At 45.9% G+C, this 20345-nt stretch overlaps 1 protein-coding gene across 2 annotated transcripts in view; it reads left to right on the top strand.

The window, feature by feature from the left end:
• Positions 1-218: 218 nt before the first annotated feature.
• Positions 219-20345, top strand: part of Yipf1 (Yip1 domain family member 1) — a 32376-nt gene continuing 12249 nt past the window's right edge. Inside the window, exons 1-7 of one of the 2 annotated variants that reach the window (XM_057784944.1) lie at positions 230-332; positions 575-643; positions 1407-1485; positions 3866-4029; positions 9290-9370; positions 9599-9686; positions 15145-15261. In XM_057784944.1, coding sequence (XP_057640927.1) covers positions 1455-1485; positions 3866-4029; positions 9290-9370; positions 9599-9686; positions 15145-15261 — 481 coding nt within the window. In that variant the 5' untranslated portion in view covers positions 230-332; positions 575-643; positions 1407-1454. Of the gene's footprint in view, positions 333-574; positions 644-1406; positions 1486-3865; positions 4030-9289; positions 9371-9598; positions 9687-15144; positions 15262-20345 lie in introns of both variants that reach the window. The other variant, XM_057784945.1, reaches the window with a different exon arrangement.

The following is a 20345-nucleotide window of genomic DNA, read 5'->3' as shown; positions in this document are numbered from 1 at the left end:
CAATTAGTTTTCATTGCTCTATTTTATATTTGCATAAGAAAAAGGTAAAAATAGTGAGTAAAACACTCCCAAACTCCTGAGAATTCCCCTACTTGTGTCTGTCTCTTTAAGTCCTTCAGATGGGCGGGGCCTCTCGTAGAGCTTCGCAGCTCGGAAGTCTTCCCAGGGCTGCGCTTGCTTTAAGAGAGGGGGCGGTGCTCTGCCCGGAGGAGGCGGAGAAAACCCCTTCCCTCCCCCGGATCTCCGGCTTCCTGGAACCGGCTGGAAGGTCCTTAGTGCTGAGCATCCCAGGCCCCAACAAACCCAGGACTGCTGGACTCTCTCCCTGCGAGGTGAGGCCGTCGGGGCTTCTGGGCCAGTTGGGGAACCTCCTGCCTGCCCGGGCCACTTACTGCTCAGCATCCCTCTCCCCAAGCCGGCCTGTACATCCCCCGGGTCCCTGGCTTCAGGGTCGCCAGCCAGCACTCAAGCCTACTAATTGCCTGGCTCTATGCTAAGCACCCTATGCGCACAATACCTTACACTCACTATCTTAACTGCATGGTCTAGACACCATCATGAACCCATTTTACAGATAAGGAAGCTGAGGCCTCAAGGAGCGCACACACAGCAGAGAAGCAACAGAATCGGGACTCAAACCCAGGTCTGTCTGACCCCAGCATCTAAAACTGGCAGCCTTGGAGTGCCTTCCCCATCACTACTTCCAAATCCTAGTTCCCCTTCCACTTGCTTCCATCCCCAGGCTTCACCTGGTCCCTAAACATTTACCCAGTGAGTGACCCTTGCAGCCCGTCTGTTTTTGGTTGATATGGGGCCTCTTGTAACCCTTACTGGCCTCACCAAGTAGCTTAGGTAACCTTAAACTTCCCCATTCACTTTCCTCCACCCCCTACATGCTGGGATTACAGGCATACACCAGATTTTGAAAGTCCTGAGTATTGAATCCAGGACTTCCAGCATGCTAGGCAAGCTCTCTTTCAAATGAGCTACAACTCCGGCCTTCAGTTCCTTTATAACAGTTTCAATAATATCTGATGTTTAGACGTCATCCTTAAATAAACTCCCGGTCCCCCCGGAAATAGGCAAGGGAAAGCATTTGTGGCAGGGGAGATTGTCCCCAAGCCCGGTCAGAGTCCCATTCGGAGACCCACATGGCGGAAGGAGAGACTGATTCCCATCACCACACACGATGAAAAAGTGTGCATACAGTTTTAATTTTTAAGTCAGGAACTCACTGTGTAGAGCAGGCTGGACATAAGCTCATAGAACTCTGCCTGCCTCTGTCTCCAAGTACTGGGGTAAAGGTTTGTGCTAGCCGCTGCAGCTGACTATAGAAGTTTCTTTTACTGTGATTTCTTTCTGTAGATCTTTCCATTTTCCTAAGCTTATGTATTTCTTTGTTTTAGACCCCTGGAAATTCTCTTCCTCATCCGTGGGAAAGAGCCTCTGGCTGAATGGCAGCCGCAGATGACTTACAGTTTGAAGGTATGGCTGTGGGTGCCCACCTTTGTCCTGCGGTCATGGCTTCCGCAGCCACGGCAGTGGATTTTATTATTGACACATACGTTAAAGGGTTTTATTTCAAACATCGTGGTAAGAAGCTGTTGGCCACACCCAGGTTTTTCTAGTTTGACCATTCCAGCTGCTCATTTTTCTCACAGAATTCTTCTGATTGGCAGCAGGCATCATGACCTGGGCATAGCGGTTGCCTTGTGCTTTCGACGCACTCGCTGTACGGACGCTGTTGTAAATACTTTACGAGTGACAACTTATGTAATTCTTCTTATGTCAAGTTTAAAGTATCACTCTTCTTGGTTTTTTTAGTAAGGAAACTGAGGCAAAGAAAAATCCAATTCTCCGCCCAGGAGTCATAGAGTTAATAAACCAGACAGCCAGGACTTGAACCCAGGCAGGGTGACATCACAGATTCTCCACTGTCTGAGGAAGACTTGATGTTTGGTAAACACTGTCACAACCGTAATTCTCTACCTTGTATTTGACACCCATAAGAGCACTTGCTGCTCTTTCAGAGGACCTGAGTTGGGTTCCCAGCACCCATCCACATCAAGTGGCTCTCAACTGCTTGTAAATCCAATTCCGGGGTATCTGATACCCCCTTTTGTCCTCCAGAGACACCCACACACAGGTGGCATACACTCACCCAAACACACACACAAACATAAATATAAGTAAATCAAGTATCTTGTTGTTCTGGCTGTTTCTCACCCCCTCTTCATCCCATCAGGTTCAAGGTACACGGTCGTCTTTGTCATTGTGTGCCTAAATTACAGCCCTGCCTTCTCGGGCTCCTTGCTTCCCATCTCACTGGAAGCAGAAGCTTCGAAAACCAGCCTCCACTCACTGCCTCTGATCTTTTCATTATCCTTTCTTAGCCCATGTCCTTCTCCTCTCTTCCCCTGCCACACCGAGCTTGTGACCTAATAGAGTCCCAGCTGAGGGCCGTTGTGCTGTTTTCTGTTGGAAGTCATCTTCCAGAGAGTTCACTCTGCTCCTCCTCGCTTTCCTCAGCTCTCGCTTCACTGAAGAGCCCTTTGTTGGCCATGCTATCTAGAAGTACAGTGCAAGGAAGTGCAGGTGTTGTGAACGGTGTTTGCAAAGCCTCTGGGGGTGGAGGAAGGCTGTTTAAGTTTTTTTTCTCTCTTTAGAGGGCTAAAAGTTGGCCTGTGTTCCAGCTCATAGACTGGGCAGTGGAGGTTGTTAGCCTGAGGTGACTTGAGAGGAGGCCAGCAATGCTGAAGATGAAGCTATAAAAATGGATGTTAAGGACTCTGGCTTCAGGAAAGAGCATGTGGTACTGAGGATAGCATGGAAGGCTGTTCTGAGATGATAGGGTAGAGTTCAGGAGCCTTCTGGCAGAAGTCACTGTACTAGGAAAAGATGGAAGCAGAGGAACTTCTGATAGGTCAGAATGTAGAGGCAGACTGAAAGCATTACTGTCAGAAGTCTCGCCATCCCAGCCTTGCTTAAGGGGCTGAGGTCGACGAAAGTACCTAGCTCAGAGGAGCGTCTGTGGGTTATTGTGGCAGGAATACACAGCTCACACTCTAGAGAGTCTGTGGGTTATTGTGGCAGGAATACACAGCTTACACTCCAGAGAGTGTGTGGGTCATCGTGGCAGGAACTCACTGTGTAGCTCTGGCTGGCCTTGAACTCACTGAGACCTGCCTGCTCCCCCCCCCCCCCCCCCCCCCGCCAAGTACTGGGATTAAAGGTGTGCACCCGTACCCAGCTATAAGCTGAGTGATTTCTTTCTTTTCTTTTCTTCTTTTTTTTTTTTTTTTTTTGGATTTTTCGAGACAGGGTTTCTCCGTAGCTTTTGGTTCCTGTCCTGGAACTAGCTCTTGTAGACCAGGCTGGACTCGAACTCACAGAAATCCGCCTGCCTCTGTCTCCCGAGTGCTGGGATTAAAGGCGTGAGCCACCACCGCCCGACTTAAGCTGAGTGATTTCTATTCTATTATTTCCACTTTGTTGTTGGTCCTCATGGTTTCTATGGTGATTATATAGGACTTACTTGAATCAGAGATGTTCAGATGGATCCGGTATCCTACTAAAGACTTTAGATAATGCTCCCCACTCCCCTTCTTCACCATGTTGTGTGCTCAGGAGGATCTTGAATGAAACCCTCCAGCTTCAGCCTCCTTACTGTTGAGCTTGTTTTCAAAGCCTCTTTTGCTTGTCGTAGATAAGGTTTGTAGCAGAACTGAGATAATAAAGAAGCATGAGGGCCGGAAGCCAGGTCTTTAGGCATGCTGGATGTGCGTTCTACCCTGAGCTTCACCCCCAGCACCAGGGCTGCGAGTATGAAATGGTCTCCAGGCCTCTGTGCTTTGCTTGGTTTCAGAATTGGGCGATGGAGCCACTTTGCTAGCAGCAAATCCAGATGCTACCACAATAAACATCGACGACCCCGATGAGGCTTCCAAACCCCACCCCAGACCCCGAGGAGGCTCCGGAAGAGAAGAGGACGATGAGCTGCTGGGAAACAACGACTCTGACGAGACTGAGGTTTGAACTTACCATTCGGTTTTGTTCCTTTTACCTTTCTCAGAGCTTAGAGTCCATGGTTTACTCATTACTTTTTGTGTGCCTGGTACAGTGCCAGGCGGTGGTGACCCAAAGGTGTGTGACCCGTGACATCGCTTTGTGGGGGAAACAGACAGGTAAACAGGCCATCACCTGTGGGAAGCACTTGTGTGTGGCGTGTGGGTCAGGGGAGCAGAGGGGAGGTTAAGGAAGACTTCCTGGAGTCAGAGGCACCTGGCTAAGCCTACTGGAAGAGGGAAGATGATGGGCAAGGGGGATGGATGCAAAGGGAAGGCCCTTAGTAAAGATGCAGAGGTGTGAAAGAGCATGGTGGGGCTTAAACAGCATCGTCTTCTGCGTTGGAGTGAAGGGTCACGAAGGCTGGAGGGGAGGCTGCAGACAGGCCAGGACCTAGTTTGTTCTCATACATTCTGAAAATCATCAGGAGCCAGTGAACGATTCAAACCATCTATCTAGATGAGTTTAAAGATAATTTAGAATTGGTGGCCTTAAATAGACGTTGGAGGGAGACAGACTAGAGTGCAGAAGAAGACTTGAGAGAACCAAGCAGAATAGTCTTGACTAGCAGAAGTGGGAGTGGACTCGGCAGGACTTGGGAAGTGGTGTAGGTGAAGGAGAACAGAGGGCTGCAGAGAGACGTGGAGGCCTCGGTCCGTGTCTCTCTGGTGTTTCCGTCGAGCGGGTCTTTGTGACCACGGGCACAGTTGGAGTGTGTGAGGGGAATAGTAGTTCTTCAGTATTTTGTACGTTGAATTATGCCCACAACTCTTGAGAGGGATACTTGCTCAGTATGTAGCATTGGCTTCACCGTGCAGCTCTTGGGCACCACCACCAGCCACATGGGTCCTTTATCACAAGTAGGATGGACACCAGACACTGACTAGCCCTGCAGTGACGGGAATGTGAGTCCGTCAATGGAAAGACATCCAGGAGACTGCGAAGAACTGGGGTTGGAGCCGTGGGCTGCCCCACTGGGAGAGTGGCCAGGAGCAAAGACTTACATCTCATTGGGAGAGAAGATTTTAACTGTCGTGTGTTCTCTGAGGAAAGACAGAAACTCCGTGTAGATATGCAGCCATGCTCGTGGCTCAACACGTGATTGTGTGTGCGCTGAAGCTCCTGCTGACGAGGCTCTTAAAATGCTGTTGTTTACTACAGCCGTGTAATGAAGCTCGGGGAAGCCTGCATGGTTGTGTGTACCTGAAATCAAGGTGCTCTAGAGGATGATGATTGAGAGTTCAAGGCCAGCTTAGTGAGGGCTACAGAGTGAGACTTTATCTCAAAGGAAGACAAAAGTAGGAAAGTCTAGGGACAGTCCTGTTCTTGATCGGAACGAGTGGCACATGTGTGGTCACTGGTCTTAACCAGTTTGCCCACAGCTTCCTGTTCTTGTTTCTATTTGCCTGCTTGCAGTTCCCTGCCTCACGCTCTTCTTAGAGGTTGCCAGAATGTTTACAGAGGCCAGGACAGAAGATGGGTTACTAACAAAATTATAGCCATGAGAGGGCCAGCCTAAGGGGGTAGGAACCAAGTTGGAAGAACAGGACAGTTTTCAACCAAGTGGCCTTTGGGCATGTGACAGAGTACCTAAAAAAACCAAGTACTCTAGAGAGAGGTGCCTCAGTGGTTCAGATCACTTGCTGCTCTGCTAGAGGACTAGCATTTGGTTCCCAGCACCCCTATCAGGGGACCCTAAGCTACCTATACCTGCAACTCTAGGAGATCCAACACCTTTTCCTGGTGTCTGTGAGTTGAATGTGGTGAACACACAGATACATACACATAAACAAGAATAAAAATTTTTAAAAAATCTAAAAAGTTAAAAAAAAAAAAAGAACCAAATATTTAGTCCTAGGGTAGAGCACAGAAAAGAATTCAGCAGGGTAGAAGGCTAAATGAAGATTTTATGCTTTTGTGTAACCTGTGACCATCAACCATCAAAGAGCACAGCATGAAGGAATAACTTCTATTATGAACCCAAGCCCTGACATCTGGACTCTCTGTAGACCTAAAGACCTTTGTAGTTACTAATTCCAGATAATTCAAATATAGGCATTCAAAGGAGACAACAGAAAGTTAGCTTATACAGCTGAAAAAATATATATCAAAATAACATAATTGCAGCCGGGCATCGTAGCACATGCCCTTAATCCCAGCACTCAGGAGGCAGAGGCAGGCAGATCTCTGTGAGTTTGAGGCCAGCCTAGTCCTCAAAGCAAGTTCCAGAACAGCCAGAGCTGTTACCCAGGGAAACTCTGTCTTAAAAAAAAAAAAAAAAAAAAAAAAAAACCAAAACAAAACAAAACCACAGTGGTGACTTGGTAAAAAGAGCTTGCAGTCCGTTTGTAGAAGAGACAATGCAATTGGATCCAAGCTTTTCATGACTGTAGGGAAAGTTACAGGCAGTGACTAGAGATTGTTTGGAATCCATCTGCTTTTCTCACTCAACACTGGACACTGGTGTTCTTTTTGAGCAGATCCTAAAATAAACAGCTGACATAACTCTCCCATTTTGTCTTATTTCATTTTATTTTCCTTTTTTGAGACAGGGTTTATGTAGTTCTCGCTGCCCTGGAACTCGGAGGTCCACCTACCTCTGCCTCCTGAATGCTGGGATTAAGTATGGGCCACCGTGGCCAGCAATCAGTTTCTATTAGATTTGCTTTTTCTTCTCACTGATTTAAAATCTTATTACGTTTTCCATCTTCTACTGTGCTTTCCTGTGTTTAAGCCTGAGAAGGTGGCCCCAAATACCCTTTTTCCTCTAATTGTTAAGGTTAGTTGAGGTCCCTTATGGTTGTTTAGAGCCTGTGAGAAGCCCGTTGGCTGCGTTAACCTTTGTTGTGTGTTGGCTCTCTGCTGGGACATATCAGAGTCTCATGGCCATGTTGTTCCTTGGAAGCATGGGGTATTCCCTTTTCAATGCCCTTCTTCTTTGCAGAGTGGCTCCTGGTTAGAGACCATCCTCAGACAGCTGCTGCCTCTCTGACCAAGAGGACTGGTGACTTGTGGGGCTGTAGAACCCTTTAGAGGGAGCCCTGCATCTTCTGGGTGTTGTCTGACTATAGGGACCAAGCACTGAACATTAGCTTTTCAAAAAAAAAAAAAATCCTCTGCCTTTCTTGGCAGTGCTTCCAAGCTTTGGTTGTGGAGCACTGGGGTCAGTGCCTCCAGTCTTGAAGGGGAGTAGTGGGCTCTAGATTTAGATTTTGTAGTTTCTATGGGCATGGGGGACACCTTGAGCTATAAAGAGAAACCAGATAGCTGCTTCCTTTAAGCCTGTAAAGTTTTGGTGCAAGGATGTATTGGATAGAATTGGTTTGGTTTGGTTTTTGAGACAGGGTCTTGCTATGTGGCCCTGATTAGTTTGGAACTCATTGTTTAGACCAGGTCAGCTTTGAATTTGCGGCAGTCCTCTAGAGTGATGGTAGTATGTGCGTGTGTCTCTGTCCCCTGCTGGACAGAATTTTAATTTGCCTTAATTTTTTTCACTTTGGGGCCATCGTAACACAGAGCTGGGTCAGAAGTGGAGCCATAGTCCAGACGATTCAGACCTCTGAGAGGAATCTTAAGGTGTTCACATTGTCACCTTTTAATTAATTAGGCTTTCATTAATATTATTACTATTATTATTATTTTGGGTTTTTTGTGACAGGGTTTCTCTGTGTAGCCCTGGCTGTCCTAGAACTTGCTCTGTAGACCAGGCTGACCTCAGACTCAGAGATGCACCTGCCTCTGCTTCCCAAGTGCTGAGATTAAGGCTCTCATTGTTTTTTTTAAATCCTTTTTTTTTTTTTCGCTCCAGGACTGCCAGGATGGCTCCATGGGTCAGGTGCCTCCTGCACAAACCAGGTAGCCTGAGTGTGATCTCTAACACATGTAAAGCTGGAAAGAAAGGAGAGAAGCAACTCCACAAAGTTGTCCTCTGACCTCCATGCACCCTTCCTGCACAAAAGAAATGAATAAATGTAAAAAACTTTTGTTTTGAGACAGTGTCTCTTGTAAGTCACACTGGCTTTGAACCCATTGTGTACTGAAGCTGGCCTCAAACTTCCAATCCTCCTGCCTCTGTCTTCTTTGTTTCAGAATTACAGGCACATACCACCATGCTTGGCCCCATAATTTATTAAGAGGTTACTTTTTTATCAAATTATAAAATATTAAATGACATAAGTAGTTAATCATTTCATGGATGGGTATGATGGGCATATTGTAACCCCAGCACTCCCAGCCATTACGGAGGTTTAGGCAGGAGAATCTAAATCTAAGGCCAGCCTGGGCTACATAGCAAGACTCTGTCTTAAAAAACAAACAAACAAGCAAACAAAAACAAAAAGAATAAACTGAAGCCAAAAGGAAAGAGAATAACCATTACCCTTTGTTCTCATTTACAGACGGACTTCCTAGGTGACTAATGTCCAATTCTATCAATTATCAGAATGCCTCTTTCTTCCTGGAGTGTCAAGTGTTTGGGCAGAAATAATTACCTCTGCTTGAGGATGATAGTCATTATTTAATTAAGAGCATGCCGACAAAGAATGGCACTGTTAGAAAGTGTGGCCTTGGAGGAAATGTGTCACTGTGGAGGCGGGCTTTGGGGTCTCATATGCTCAAGCCACACCCAGGGAGACAGTTTACTTCCTGTTGCCTGCAGCTCAGGATGCAGACAGAGCTCTTAGCTTCTTCTCCAGCATCATATCTGTCTGTGCACCACCATGTCCTGCCATGATGATAATGGGCTAAATCTTTGAAACTGTAAGCCAATCAAATTAAATGCTTTCCTTTATAAGGGTTGCCATGGGGGCTGGAGAGATGATGACTCAGTGGTTAAGAGCACTGACTGCTCTTCCAGAGGTCCTGAGTTCAATCCTCAGCAACCACATAACTGTCTGTAATGAGATCTGGTGCCCTCTTCTGGCCTGCAGGCATACATGCAGGTAGAATACTGTATACATATTAAATAAATAAATCTTTTTTTTTTTTTTTTAAAAAGAGTTGCCATGGTTATGGTGTCCCTTCACAGCAATAGAAACCCTAAGTCACATGGGATCCAATACCCTCTTTTTATGTGCAGACATATATGCAGACAATATAGAAAATATACACATATATATGAAATATAAATATATATAAAATATATAAATATATGTGTAAATAATTTTAAAAAAATAAATTGGGAAGTCTACTTGGAGTTAACCATGTTTCACTTCCCCTCTGACAGTTGCTTGCTGGCCAGAAGAAAAGCTCTCCCTTCTGGACATTTGAATACTATCAGACATTCTTTGATGTGGACACTTACCAGGTTCGTGAACTGGCTTCACTCTTTGTTTTCCATACTGGGGACTTGTTTCTTCTGAGATAGAGCAGCCATCGTGTGAGAGCCGCTATACTGGAAGTGGTCTTCCTAAACACAAAGGCTCTCTGCACATAAAAACCCTGTGAGAAAAGCTGAAATGACGAACTTAGTTGCATAGATTAAATCCTAAGGAAAATGAGCCTTCAGCAGAATTACTGCTGTGTTACCTTGCAGGTCTTTGACAGAATAAAAGGGTCTCTGCTGCCGGTTCCTGGGAAGAACTTTGTGAGGCTGTATGTCCGCAGCAACCCAGATCTCTACGGTATGTATGTACGATGCCCTCGCTTCTCTCCCGCAGCCCATTAGGTTCCAGTAAATGTGGGGGTTGCCTGGAAGGTTAGAGAATTGCACTGTTAGTGGGGTGTACAATGTTTTATTGACTCTGTGAGGTTTAGTAACAATGTTTGCAGAGAGTTTGAGGGAGAAGGAATTTCATCTTATGTGAGTGCTGCAGCTGCGTTAATTGTCCTTTACGTCTTCAGGTGACTTAGGTGTAGGCTTGAGGCAGGTGGGCCTTTCCGAGTTCTGTTGATTCTCCTCCATGGAGGGTTTGGTGGGGTGGGTGAGTGTGGAATAGGTTTTTGTGGTCTCAGGCATTTGAATATTTGGTCCCCAGTTGTGGCCTGTTTGGGTGGGATTAGGAGGCGTGGCCTTGCTGGAGGAAGTATGTCACTCAGGCAGGCCTGACGATTTCAAAAGCCACATGCCATTTCCAGTTCGCTCTTTCTGCTTACTGCTTGTGGTTCAGCCTGCGAGCTCGTGGCTGTTCCGCTTGCCTGCTGCCACGCTTCACTGCTGTGATGGCGATGGTCCATAAGCCTGCATGAGCCTTCTATGAGTTGCCTTGGTCATGGTGTTTTAGCACAACAGTAGAAAAGCAACCAGTCCAGGTCCTGCTTTGTTACTCACGTATTGAGTTCCTTCTCAGCTACCAGGGTGTGTATGGGGGGGCGGTGAGGGACTCGGACAGTGGCTCTCCATTGAGAGTCTAAAGCAGGGATGGGCTAAGGAATGGGTGTAACCCCTGACTGCCTTGCTATCTGAGGAAAACACAGAGGCTCACCCAGGGCTCCTGAGGAAAGGACTACATACCATGGCCTTTTGTCTTTGAGGGGAGATGAGGCAAGAAGGCAGCGACCACCGCCCGGCCTGGTGTCCTTATTTTGATAGTGAAATCCCAGCGGTGGAAGGAAGGAACCAATTCACAATGTTGTCCTTTGCCCTCGTGTGTGTCCTCATGCGGGACACTCTGGATGTGTGTGAAGACTCAGTTGACATTGGGAATCTTTTTCGGTTGCTTTTCACTCTTTTCTTTGAGGCAAGCAGGATCTCTGTAGTCTTAGAGTGAGATCTGTAAGCATCAGCATGGATAGATCTGAGAATAATGACAAATGAAGAAGAAGCTGATGAAGGGTAGGAATGCTGTTGTTGATATCACTAACAGTTGGTTGTACACGCTCCCGTGAGCACAATATGTGAGACCAGAGGTCAGCATTGGATGTCTTCCTCAATTTCTCTTACCTTAGTTATTTGAGGTATCCCTCTTGTTCCCATCTCCTCAGCACTGGCTGGTTACAGTCCCAGTACCCCTCCTGCCCCTGTCTCCCCAGCACTGGCTAGTCAGAATCCCGGTACCCCTCCTGCTTCCGTCCCCCAAGCACCAGCTTGTTTCTAGTGTTTCTCTGTCCCACCTGCCAGCTCCCAAAAAACCACATGGAGATTTTTTATTAATTATGGAAGCTTAGTCAGTAGCTTAAGACTTGTTTCTAATTAGCTGTTATAACTTAAATTAACCTGTTTCTGTTAATCTGTGTGCTGCCATGTGGCTTTATTACCTCATCTACATAGTGCCCATACTGCCTGCTCTGTGTCTCATAGTGTCTCTGTCCTTCTTCTTCCCAGCATCCTCTGTGCCTGGATATCCTTTCTAGCTATTGGCTGTTCAGCTTCTTATTAAACCAATTGAGTGACATATCTTTACACAGTGTAGGTCAGATATCTCGCTACACGGGGTAGTCATAATCCCAGCCCCCCTCCTACCTCTGTCTCCCCAGCACTGGCTGGTCACAATCCCAGTCACCCTCCTGCCCCATCTCCCCAGCAGTGGGATTACAAGTGTACATGGTTGTGTGTGGCCTTTCACATGAGGGTAGGAAATGAAATTCAGACCCTTACACTTTCACATCAGATTCGTTACTGAGCCATCTCCCCAGCCCAATTAAAAAGATACTTTTAAAGCAGTATATGTACACCTGTTTGTTTTATTGTTCTTTGTTCTTTTCTCTGTTACAAATATTTCACAATATAAAATTAATCATATAATACCTTGTATTATCAATATTTTATTAATTCATATAGTATATATTAAAACATTGACTATGATAAAATTAATATGTAATAGTTTAAAATGTGCCCTTAATTATAAATGTAACCCAAATTAAGGTTTCATCCCACGTCCACCACGTAAGAGTTGGGATTTGGGAGGAAGGGGGAGAGAGAAGGCAGAATGAAGCTGCCTGGCAGAAGCTGGGGTGAGTGTACATTGCATGACACTGGAGCAGGTAGCTGGAGAGGGTACTGAGCCTTGATCATTGTGGGTCTTTTCTGTCAGCCAGAGGGATTTAGATTTTGTTCATAAGCAGTTCGAGGTTCATTAAAAGCCTGAAGTTAGTAGAGAAGGTGTATAAAAATACCTCAGAAGACACCTTAGAGCTAGGGCAGATTTCTTACTTCTGTCCGAGGGCAAGTGTGTGCATCTGAGTTAAACTGGCAGAGTGGTAGGCAGGTATCAGTGACCTTTTAGGCCTAAAGTGTCTGTGTTATTAGCTTAGGGCTCAGGACAGCCAAAGAATGGCAGGCAAGGCTCCATGGGCACAATGGGCTCCTGGTCCACAGGATCTGCATCTGTGACTCAACCAGCTGAAGCCCAGAAGTAAGTTTGGAAAGTACTGCGTCTGTGTTGGGCATACACACAGATTCTTTGTCACTATCCCCCCAAGTGGTACAAGATGGTCACCTTACACAGCACTGGCCCTGCGTTAGGTATTACAGGTAATCAGAAGGCGAGGGAAGTATGTGGGAGGCTGTGTGGAGATGATACGCAAACAATGTATCCGGTTGTACAAAAGGACTTGAGCAGGGCAGGATTTAAGTGTCCTTGAGCATCCAGGAGCCAATCCCCTGCTTATATAGAGGGGCGGCTGCAGAAGTACCTCCCACACCAGGTTTCCTCTGGCGGCAAGATAGTCCCTCTGTCTAGCAGGACTCCTCCGACCTCTGTGATCTGGCCTTGTCTGTCTCCAGCCTCTGATTGTCCCCTTGACCTTGAACAGTCTTCTCTTGATTTTGGTCTTTGTTTGTGCTGTTCCCTCTTCCTGATATCACTCTGTTCTGCCTCTTCCCTGGACTCTTGCTCTTCAGGTCCAGCTCAAACATGCTTATCTCCAGGTTTGCCACCCTTCTGATGTGTCCCTGGCGGACGCTCAAGGTTCGATGTTGTACTGTAGCTCCCTGTGGTATCTGATGTTCTACAGGCAGGAACTACACCCCGACTGCACATTGCTGTGTGCTGAGTGCCTAGCTCAGGGCCTAGCAGTAGTGTGCATTAGTAAATACTGGCAGCGAGTATGCTGTGTTCTTTGCTTTCAAGTTATATGACACTATACTATTTGGCCACTTGCGTTCTTATGTTTGAGTGGTCTAGCAAAACTTTTATTACTATTACTATTATTACCATTACTTTATTGTATGTATATGGGTGTTTTGTCTGTGTATGTGTTGTGCACCACATGCCTGCCCATGGTGCCTGTGGAGACCAGACCATCATATCCCCTGGAACCAAAATACAGACACTTGTGAGTGCTGGGAATCAAACCCGGGGCCTCTGGAAGCGCTGCCAATGCTCTTAACCACTGAGCCATCTCTCCAGCCCTTGCCAAGTTTTTTGGTAGTGGAGATTTTGTAGATTTTGCTTTGATTTTTGTGTCTCTTGTGGTGTAGGAAGTTCAAAATAATACTGTGAGATTTGCCTGGACCCTGGCACAGCGCTGGCCCTCTTCGAGAGGAAGCAAGTGACTTGCGGAAATCGGGTGTTGGTGGCTCCTTGGGGTCGCTGATTACCCAGGTTCCTTTTCTTTCCCACCTTCGGGAGTCGAATACTTGCCTTTGAAAAGCCCTCGTCCGTCTGTTATTCTCCCCAAATGCAGTAATTGTATTAATCTTATGGTATTTCAAGGTGTCTGAAATTAGCTCTGAAGATACTGCCAAATATTAGTGAAAATGAAAAGTTTAAATCTCTCAATTTAAAAATTGTCATTTGTTCTGCATAGTAAATTACTTTTTGTATGTGTATGGTGGTGTGTGTGTGTGTGTGTGTGTGGTATATGTGTGTTGTGTGTGCATACATGCGGGCATGTGCACATGTGCATACATATGTGTTTGTGTGGAAATCTGAGGCTGTTTTTCCTGGAATACTCGCCATCTTTGTTTTTTGAGGCAGGTTTCTCACTGAATCTGAAGCTCATCTCTTTGGCTAGTCTGCCTGTTCAGGGAGCCTCAGAGATTGCCCTGTTTCTGTTTCCTGCCCCTTCTCCCACCAGAATCTGGGGCTGCAGCAAATGGTGTTGTGTGTGGTTTTCACATGGGTGTTGGGGAGGCCCACACAGATTGTCTGTCAGTCTCGTCTGGCAGGCTTCTTACTGACTGAGCTGTCAGACCCATGGTACTTTTTTTTTTTTGACACAGGGCTTCTCTGTATAGCCCTGACTGTCCTGGAATCTCCTCTGTAGACCAGGCTGGCCTTGAACTCACAAGTATCTGTCTGCCTCTGCTCCTGAGTGCTGTCATTAAAGGTGTGCACCATCACTGTCCAATTTTTTTTTTAAAAAAATAAGATTTATTTGTTTTATTTTCTTATATGTATGAGTATTTTGCCTTTCCATGTGTATGCATACCACATACATACCGGGTACCTGCAGAAGTCAGAGAAGGGCATTGGATCCCCCAGAACTTGAGTTATAGATGGTTGTGAGCTACTATGGAGGGCTGGGAACTGAACTCAGGTCTTCTGCAAGAGCAACAAATGCTCTTAACTGCTATGCCATCTCTCCAGACCCCTTAATACTTTTTCTAGGTAGAAGGGGAAGAGGATGGTGTTAAAAAATCAAGCATGCCGGGCAGTGGTGGCAGCCTGGTCTACACAAAGAAACCCTGTGTTAAAAAACCAAAACCAAACAGAGCAAATAAAGAACTCAAGCACACAATGAAAGGATTTTCTGTTTTTCTGAGGAGCCGTGGTAGAATCTCCGGGGTAGATGGAGGTGAAAGTGGAAAGGGGCACAGCCAGATGTGTGTGCATGGACTATGTCGTCTGTATGGAATATGCACGCACATGCATGCACACGCGTATACACACAGCCACTTATATATAGTGTTGACTGTTTCTGGCAGGATTCTCTAGGAACTGCTGGGAGCTCTTGGGATATAAGTGCTGGGCTGGAATGAGAGGGAAGAAAGCTTCTTGCTTTTTTCCCTGTATTCTCTTTTGAACTTGGAAGTATTATTATTATTATTATTATTATTATTATTATTATTTGTATGTATGCAGTAGCATCTTGTGGGCTGTCTGTTTGACTTGGAACTCACTGTGTAGACCAGGTTGTCCTCAAACTTGCGAGTGCCTCATCTTCTCTCTCTGTGTCTTCTTGTTGCTTTCTCTGCAGGCCCTTTTTGGATATGTGCCACCTTGGTCTTTGCCATAGCAATCAGTGGAAACCTTTCCAACTTCTTAATCCACCTGGGAGAGAAGACATACCATTATGTGCCCGAATTCCAGAAAGGTAGGTATATTGTGTGAGTCATTTGTGGTATGGACTGTCTCTGTGAGCTTTTACCCTCTGAGCACAGCATCCAGTCTCTAGGTGCCGCACCCCTGCTCTCAAATACAGCTCCTACCCCAGAGTTCTCCACATCACATCTGTATAACTCCCCACGATGGTAAAAATCTATTGCATATAACCCTTCCATCCTAAATGTATATTATTCAGTGGCACATATATATTCACAGTGTTGTAAATCTGTATGATTTTTAGGGAAGCTGTCAGACTGAATAATATGTGACTTGAGTTTATTCTAAAAATATACAAAATGACTAACAGTGTGCGTGAAGCTTGGCTGTAGCAGCATTTGTGTTATCTGGGGGCTACAAACAGCAGAGCCATTGTTCTTTATGTTCTGAAGGCTCAGCTAGCTAAGATGCCTGTAGCCACTAATTATAAGGCATCTCGAGCATTGTTGGAAACCAGTAACTGTGCCAAACAGGTGCCTGTCATGTTTGCGGTTTTGCTGACAAGTCTGCAGTGGTCAAGACTTGGAGAGGGCCACACAGAATGAGACCCCAGCGTGGGCTCGTAAACGACACTCTTGCTTTAAAATGTCCTTCTTTCTTTGATTTGTGTGTGTGTGTGCGTGTGTGTGAACACGTGCCCATATATGAGTGTGAGCATGTGTGCCATATTACACACGAGGTCAGAGGTCATCCTGGGTGTCGGTCCTCACCACCTTGTTTGAGGTGAAGTTATGTTGACTGCTGCATGCTCCAGACTAGCTGGCCTGTAAGGTTCCAGGGCTCCCCTGTCTCCGTCTCCCATCTCATTGAAGGTGTTCTAGGGTCACAGATTCACACCATTGCATTGCATCCAGCTTTAATGGCATCTAGGGAATCCTAACTCAGTACTCAGCTTTGCCATCAGTGTTTGCCCACTGAACTGATGCCCGTCACTAAACTGCTTATCATAAAAGCAATGACAACCACTATTTGGCAGTGAAAAGAAAACAGATTACAGGGACTTGCAGGTGACGTCCAGCCCGAAGTGAGGAAGGTTGGCCTTATTAGATTTTATCCAGACCTGGTGTCCTTCCCTACCCACGCCCTGCTAGGAGACTGTGTGCAGCCTGGATAAGAGCACAGGCTCCTGAACGGAACACCAGCCACAGGTCCCAGCCCTGCCATTCACTCACTTCTGCCTCTGTGGCAATGTTCTGAGTCTCAGATTCCTCATTGGCCAAATGGAAATGATAATACTTACATTGTAGGGCTGGCGTAAGAATAAAGAGTTGAGTCAGGTGTGGTTGCTCACTCCTGTAAGAGGCCAGAGGATCAAGAGTCTGAGGTTAGTCCAGACAGTGTTTTCTAGGACAACATGAACTGCACAGTGAGGCCTTGTTTCAGAGGAAGAAAGTTTTGGATGTGTAAGTAGGTTAGAATAGTGGTGTGTGAAAGAAATTCAATAAATATAATTAGTCATGTCTGTGTGGGTGTCTATGTATAAAGGCATGTATTTATGGGAGCGCATTCATGTGTTCTTCCTTCTTTTTCTCCCCTTTATTCTATGTAAATTGTGTGTATATATGTGTGTGTGTATGAGAGAGAGAGAGAGAGTCGGAGTCCATGTATCCTTCTTTTTCTCCCTTTTTGCTTTGTTTGTTTGTTTGTTTTGAGACAGGTTTTTCTCTGTGTATCCCTGGCTGTCCTGAAACTTCCTCTCTAAACCAGGCTAGCCTAGAACCCAGAGATCCACTTGCCTCTGCCTCCCGAGTGCTGGGATTAAAGGTGTGCGCCACCAGTACCTGGCTCCCTTTTTACCTTCTGTATCCCTCTTTCTTCCCTTCTGTCCCTGTAAGCATAGAATCAGACATAGATTCAGTCCTAGTTACTAAAAAAGTCTTCGTTTGACTGTAAACTTGGGTTGTGTTCCCCGAGAGGCATGAGCATTGCCTTCAGGTAGCTCAGTGGTTGGCAGAGCAAGGCAATGGCTATGTTGCTGTGAGTAGTTTAACTTCCACCCTGCAGGTTCGTGTAGAGCTACCAACCTAGAAGAAAGAGTGGCCTGCCCTGCCTGGGGAGGGCGCTGGAACACAGGAAGGTCCTTACTGTTGTTAGCCCTTTAGCTGGGCACCCGGTGTTAGGAAGTGCTGGCTGATAGAGCAGGAAGGTGATCCTTGCTCTTTCTATGACCATTCTCCCAGCTCATGTGAAGAGTGGGTGCTGTAAGCCTGTGGGTGGCAAGGTTGGGGAAAGCGCTTGCCTGAGTCCAGAAACCACAGCAGAAGGAGGAACTGACTCCTGAAATGGTGTCTGGTGGACACCCCCCACGTACACTCACACCCCCCTACGCACACACCCACACACAGACGCGCGCACACACAAACACCACGTATACATTAATAGTAATTAAAACTCTTCTAATAGTATGAGTCATATCTGAGGTTAGATTCTGCTCTGACCAACTCATTAATTGTGTCACTTTGATCAAAATGCTTGACATCTCTGGTCCTGTTTTCTTCTCTAAAAGGATATAGATATGATATGAGATACTATGTCTATACACTAGCTAGTAACATAAAGTGGGTAGTTCTGGTTTTTTAAACACTGAAATTTTTTTTTTTGTTTTGTTTTTTTTTTTTTTTTTGGTTTTTTGAGACAGGGTTTCTCTGTGGCTTTGGAGCCTGTCCTGGAACTAGCTCTGTCGACCAGGCTGGTCTCGAACTCACAGAGATCCACCTGCCTCTGCCTCCCGAGTGCTGGGATTAAAGGCGTGCACCACCATCGCCCGGCTGAAAATTTTTAAAAATTTAACTTTATGTGCATTGGTGTGAAGGTTTCAGATCCCCTTGAACTGGAGTTACATACAGTTGTGAGCTGCTTTGTGGGTGCTGGGAATTGAACCCAGGTCCTCTGGAAGAGCAGCCAGTGCACTTAACCACTGAGCCATCTCTCCAGTACTGGTAGTTTTGATTTTTAACATAGTTTTCTGTATAGTTCAGGCCATAAAGTTGTCATTGTATTGCCTTAGCCTTAGTTCCAAGTGTTGGGATTACAGTCATATGCTTATATCATTAATAATAACTTAGATTATAATCCTTTGTGTGTGGTGTGATACTGGGAATTGAACCCAGGGTCTTGACATATTTGCCACTCAGCTTCATTCCCAGTCCTTGTTCTTTTGAGACAAGACTTTACTCGGCCCAAGTTGACTTCTAGTTCACTGTGTATCTGAGGGTGGTCTTGAACTCTTGATCTTCCTGCCTCTACCACCAAAATGCTGGGATTACAAGGTCTGATACTATGCCTGGCTCAAAACCTAATTTATTTATTTATTTATTTAGATAGATAGATAGATAGATTTATTTTTTGAGATAGGGTCTCTCTGTATAGCTCTGACTGTCCTGGAACTCACATGACTGGTCTTGAACTCACAGAGATCCACCTGCCTCTGCCTCTGCCTCCTGAGTGTTGGGATTAAAGGCATTCAGCACAATGGCCAGCCTCGTTATTTATTTTTAAATTTTATTTATATAAACAGGTGTTTTGCCTGTATGTATTTCTGTGTACCACTTGCTTGCCTGTTACCCTAGGAAGTCAGAAGAGGGAATCAGATCCCCTGGGATTGGAGTTATAAATGGTTGTGAGCCATCGTGTGGGTGCTGGGATCACACCTGGGTCCTATGGAAGAGCGGACAGTATTATTAATTGCTGAGCTATCTCCAGCCCCCACATCTAACTCTTAACTGAATCTGTATTGTAGGTCAGTCCCTGCTCAGAATAGTTCTCACCTCTGTTGGCTTGTTTGATTTTCCTGATGGCCTTATAAGGTAATCTTACTTCCATTTTGCAGACAGGAAACTGAACAGGAATGTTTGGTAACTTTCCACCCAGAGTTGCTTTGCCTCGGGTTAGAACCCGTGACTTGGAATCTGCTTTGCCTCAGACACTGTGTTGCCTCTCATAAAGCTCTGAGTGCAGGGTCTGATGTCCAAACACTACATAGTAAACAGTAGCTACAGCCAGGGTAGAATTTCCTTCTGCTTCCCTTTCCCACCCAAAGAAAAGGGATTCTGTCAGCAAAACTGCGCGTGGCTCAATCAGGGTGCTCCAGTGTGAGAAAAAACTGCCATGGAGAGCTGGAGAGAGGCTCAGAGGTTAAGAACAATGACTGCTCTTCAGAGGTCCTGAGCTCAATTCCCAGCAACTGCATGGTGGCTCACAGCCATTTATAATGAGATCTGATGCCCCCTTCTGGCTTGGAGGCAAACTTAGAGGCAAAATGTTGTGTACATAATAAATAAATATACTTAAAAAAAAAAAAAAAACTGCCATAGAGCCCTCAAAGACTCTGGACAATGGCTTGCTCTCACCAGAGTCTGACCGAAATTGCTAGCATGGGCTTGTTTTTACAGGAGGTGCTAATTGAGTTGTTTGCTGATTTTCATGTTGGCAGGGCATGTGCCTTGGCTTAGCATGCTCTAGGATTGTCGTCACTCCAGTCCTGGGAGTTGGCACTCTTCAGGAGAGAAGAGGAGACCAGGGGACTGTCCAGTGACGGTTCCCAGGAGCTGCTAACAGGCGCGTCTGCTGCCGACGCAGAGTTATTTACGCAGGAAGAAACTAGGCGTGAGCCGGAACTCCATAATTTAGAGACCTATTACTAGATGGATGGCAAGCAGAGAGGTTAATCTCTACCCAGGGCATTTTAATACATTTGCTAAAGAAATCAGTGTCAGCTCTTGTTTTGCTAGGGAGGAAAATGTGTTCTTCCAGGGGAATCGTTGGATTTTATTTGATCTAAAAGCTCAGTGTACTTAGACACATTTAGAATGGCTTTCCGAAGTATTTCAGTTACATAATTCAGTTGTTTCAATGACTAGTTTTTAGTCACTAAGAACTATAAAACCATACAGGAGACACTGGTCACCACCACAAAGGTACATGCTAAGGATTCATTAGATCGAAAAACATTTCTAAAGCACCTACTGTGTGCCAGGTGCTGTGCCAGGTCCAGCAGACACAGAGCAGAAAAAGGGTATGACACAGCCAAGTGGTGGCGGTACACACCTTTAATCCCAGCACTTGAGGTGCAGAGGC

This window comes from Chionomys nivalis, chromosome 11 (assembly GCF_950005125.1).
Source record: "Chionomys nivalis chromosome 11, mChiNiv1.1, whole genome shotgun sequence".
In the NCBI taxonomy this organism is placed as follows: Eukaryota; Metazoa; Chordata; class Mammalia; order Rodentia; family Cricetidae; genus Chionomys; species Chionomys nivalis.
The sequence above is the reverse complement of the archived record's forward strand: the minus strand, read 5'-3'. Positions and strand labels throughout refer to the sequence as shown.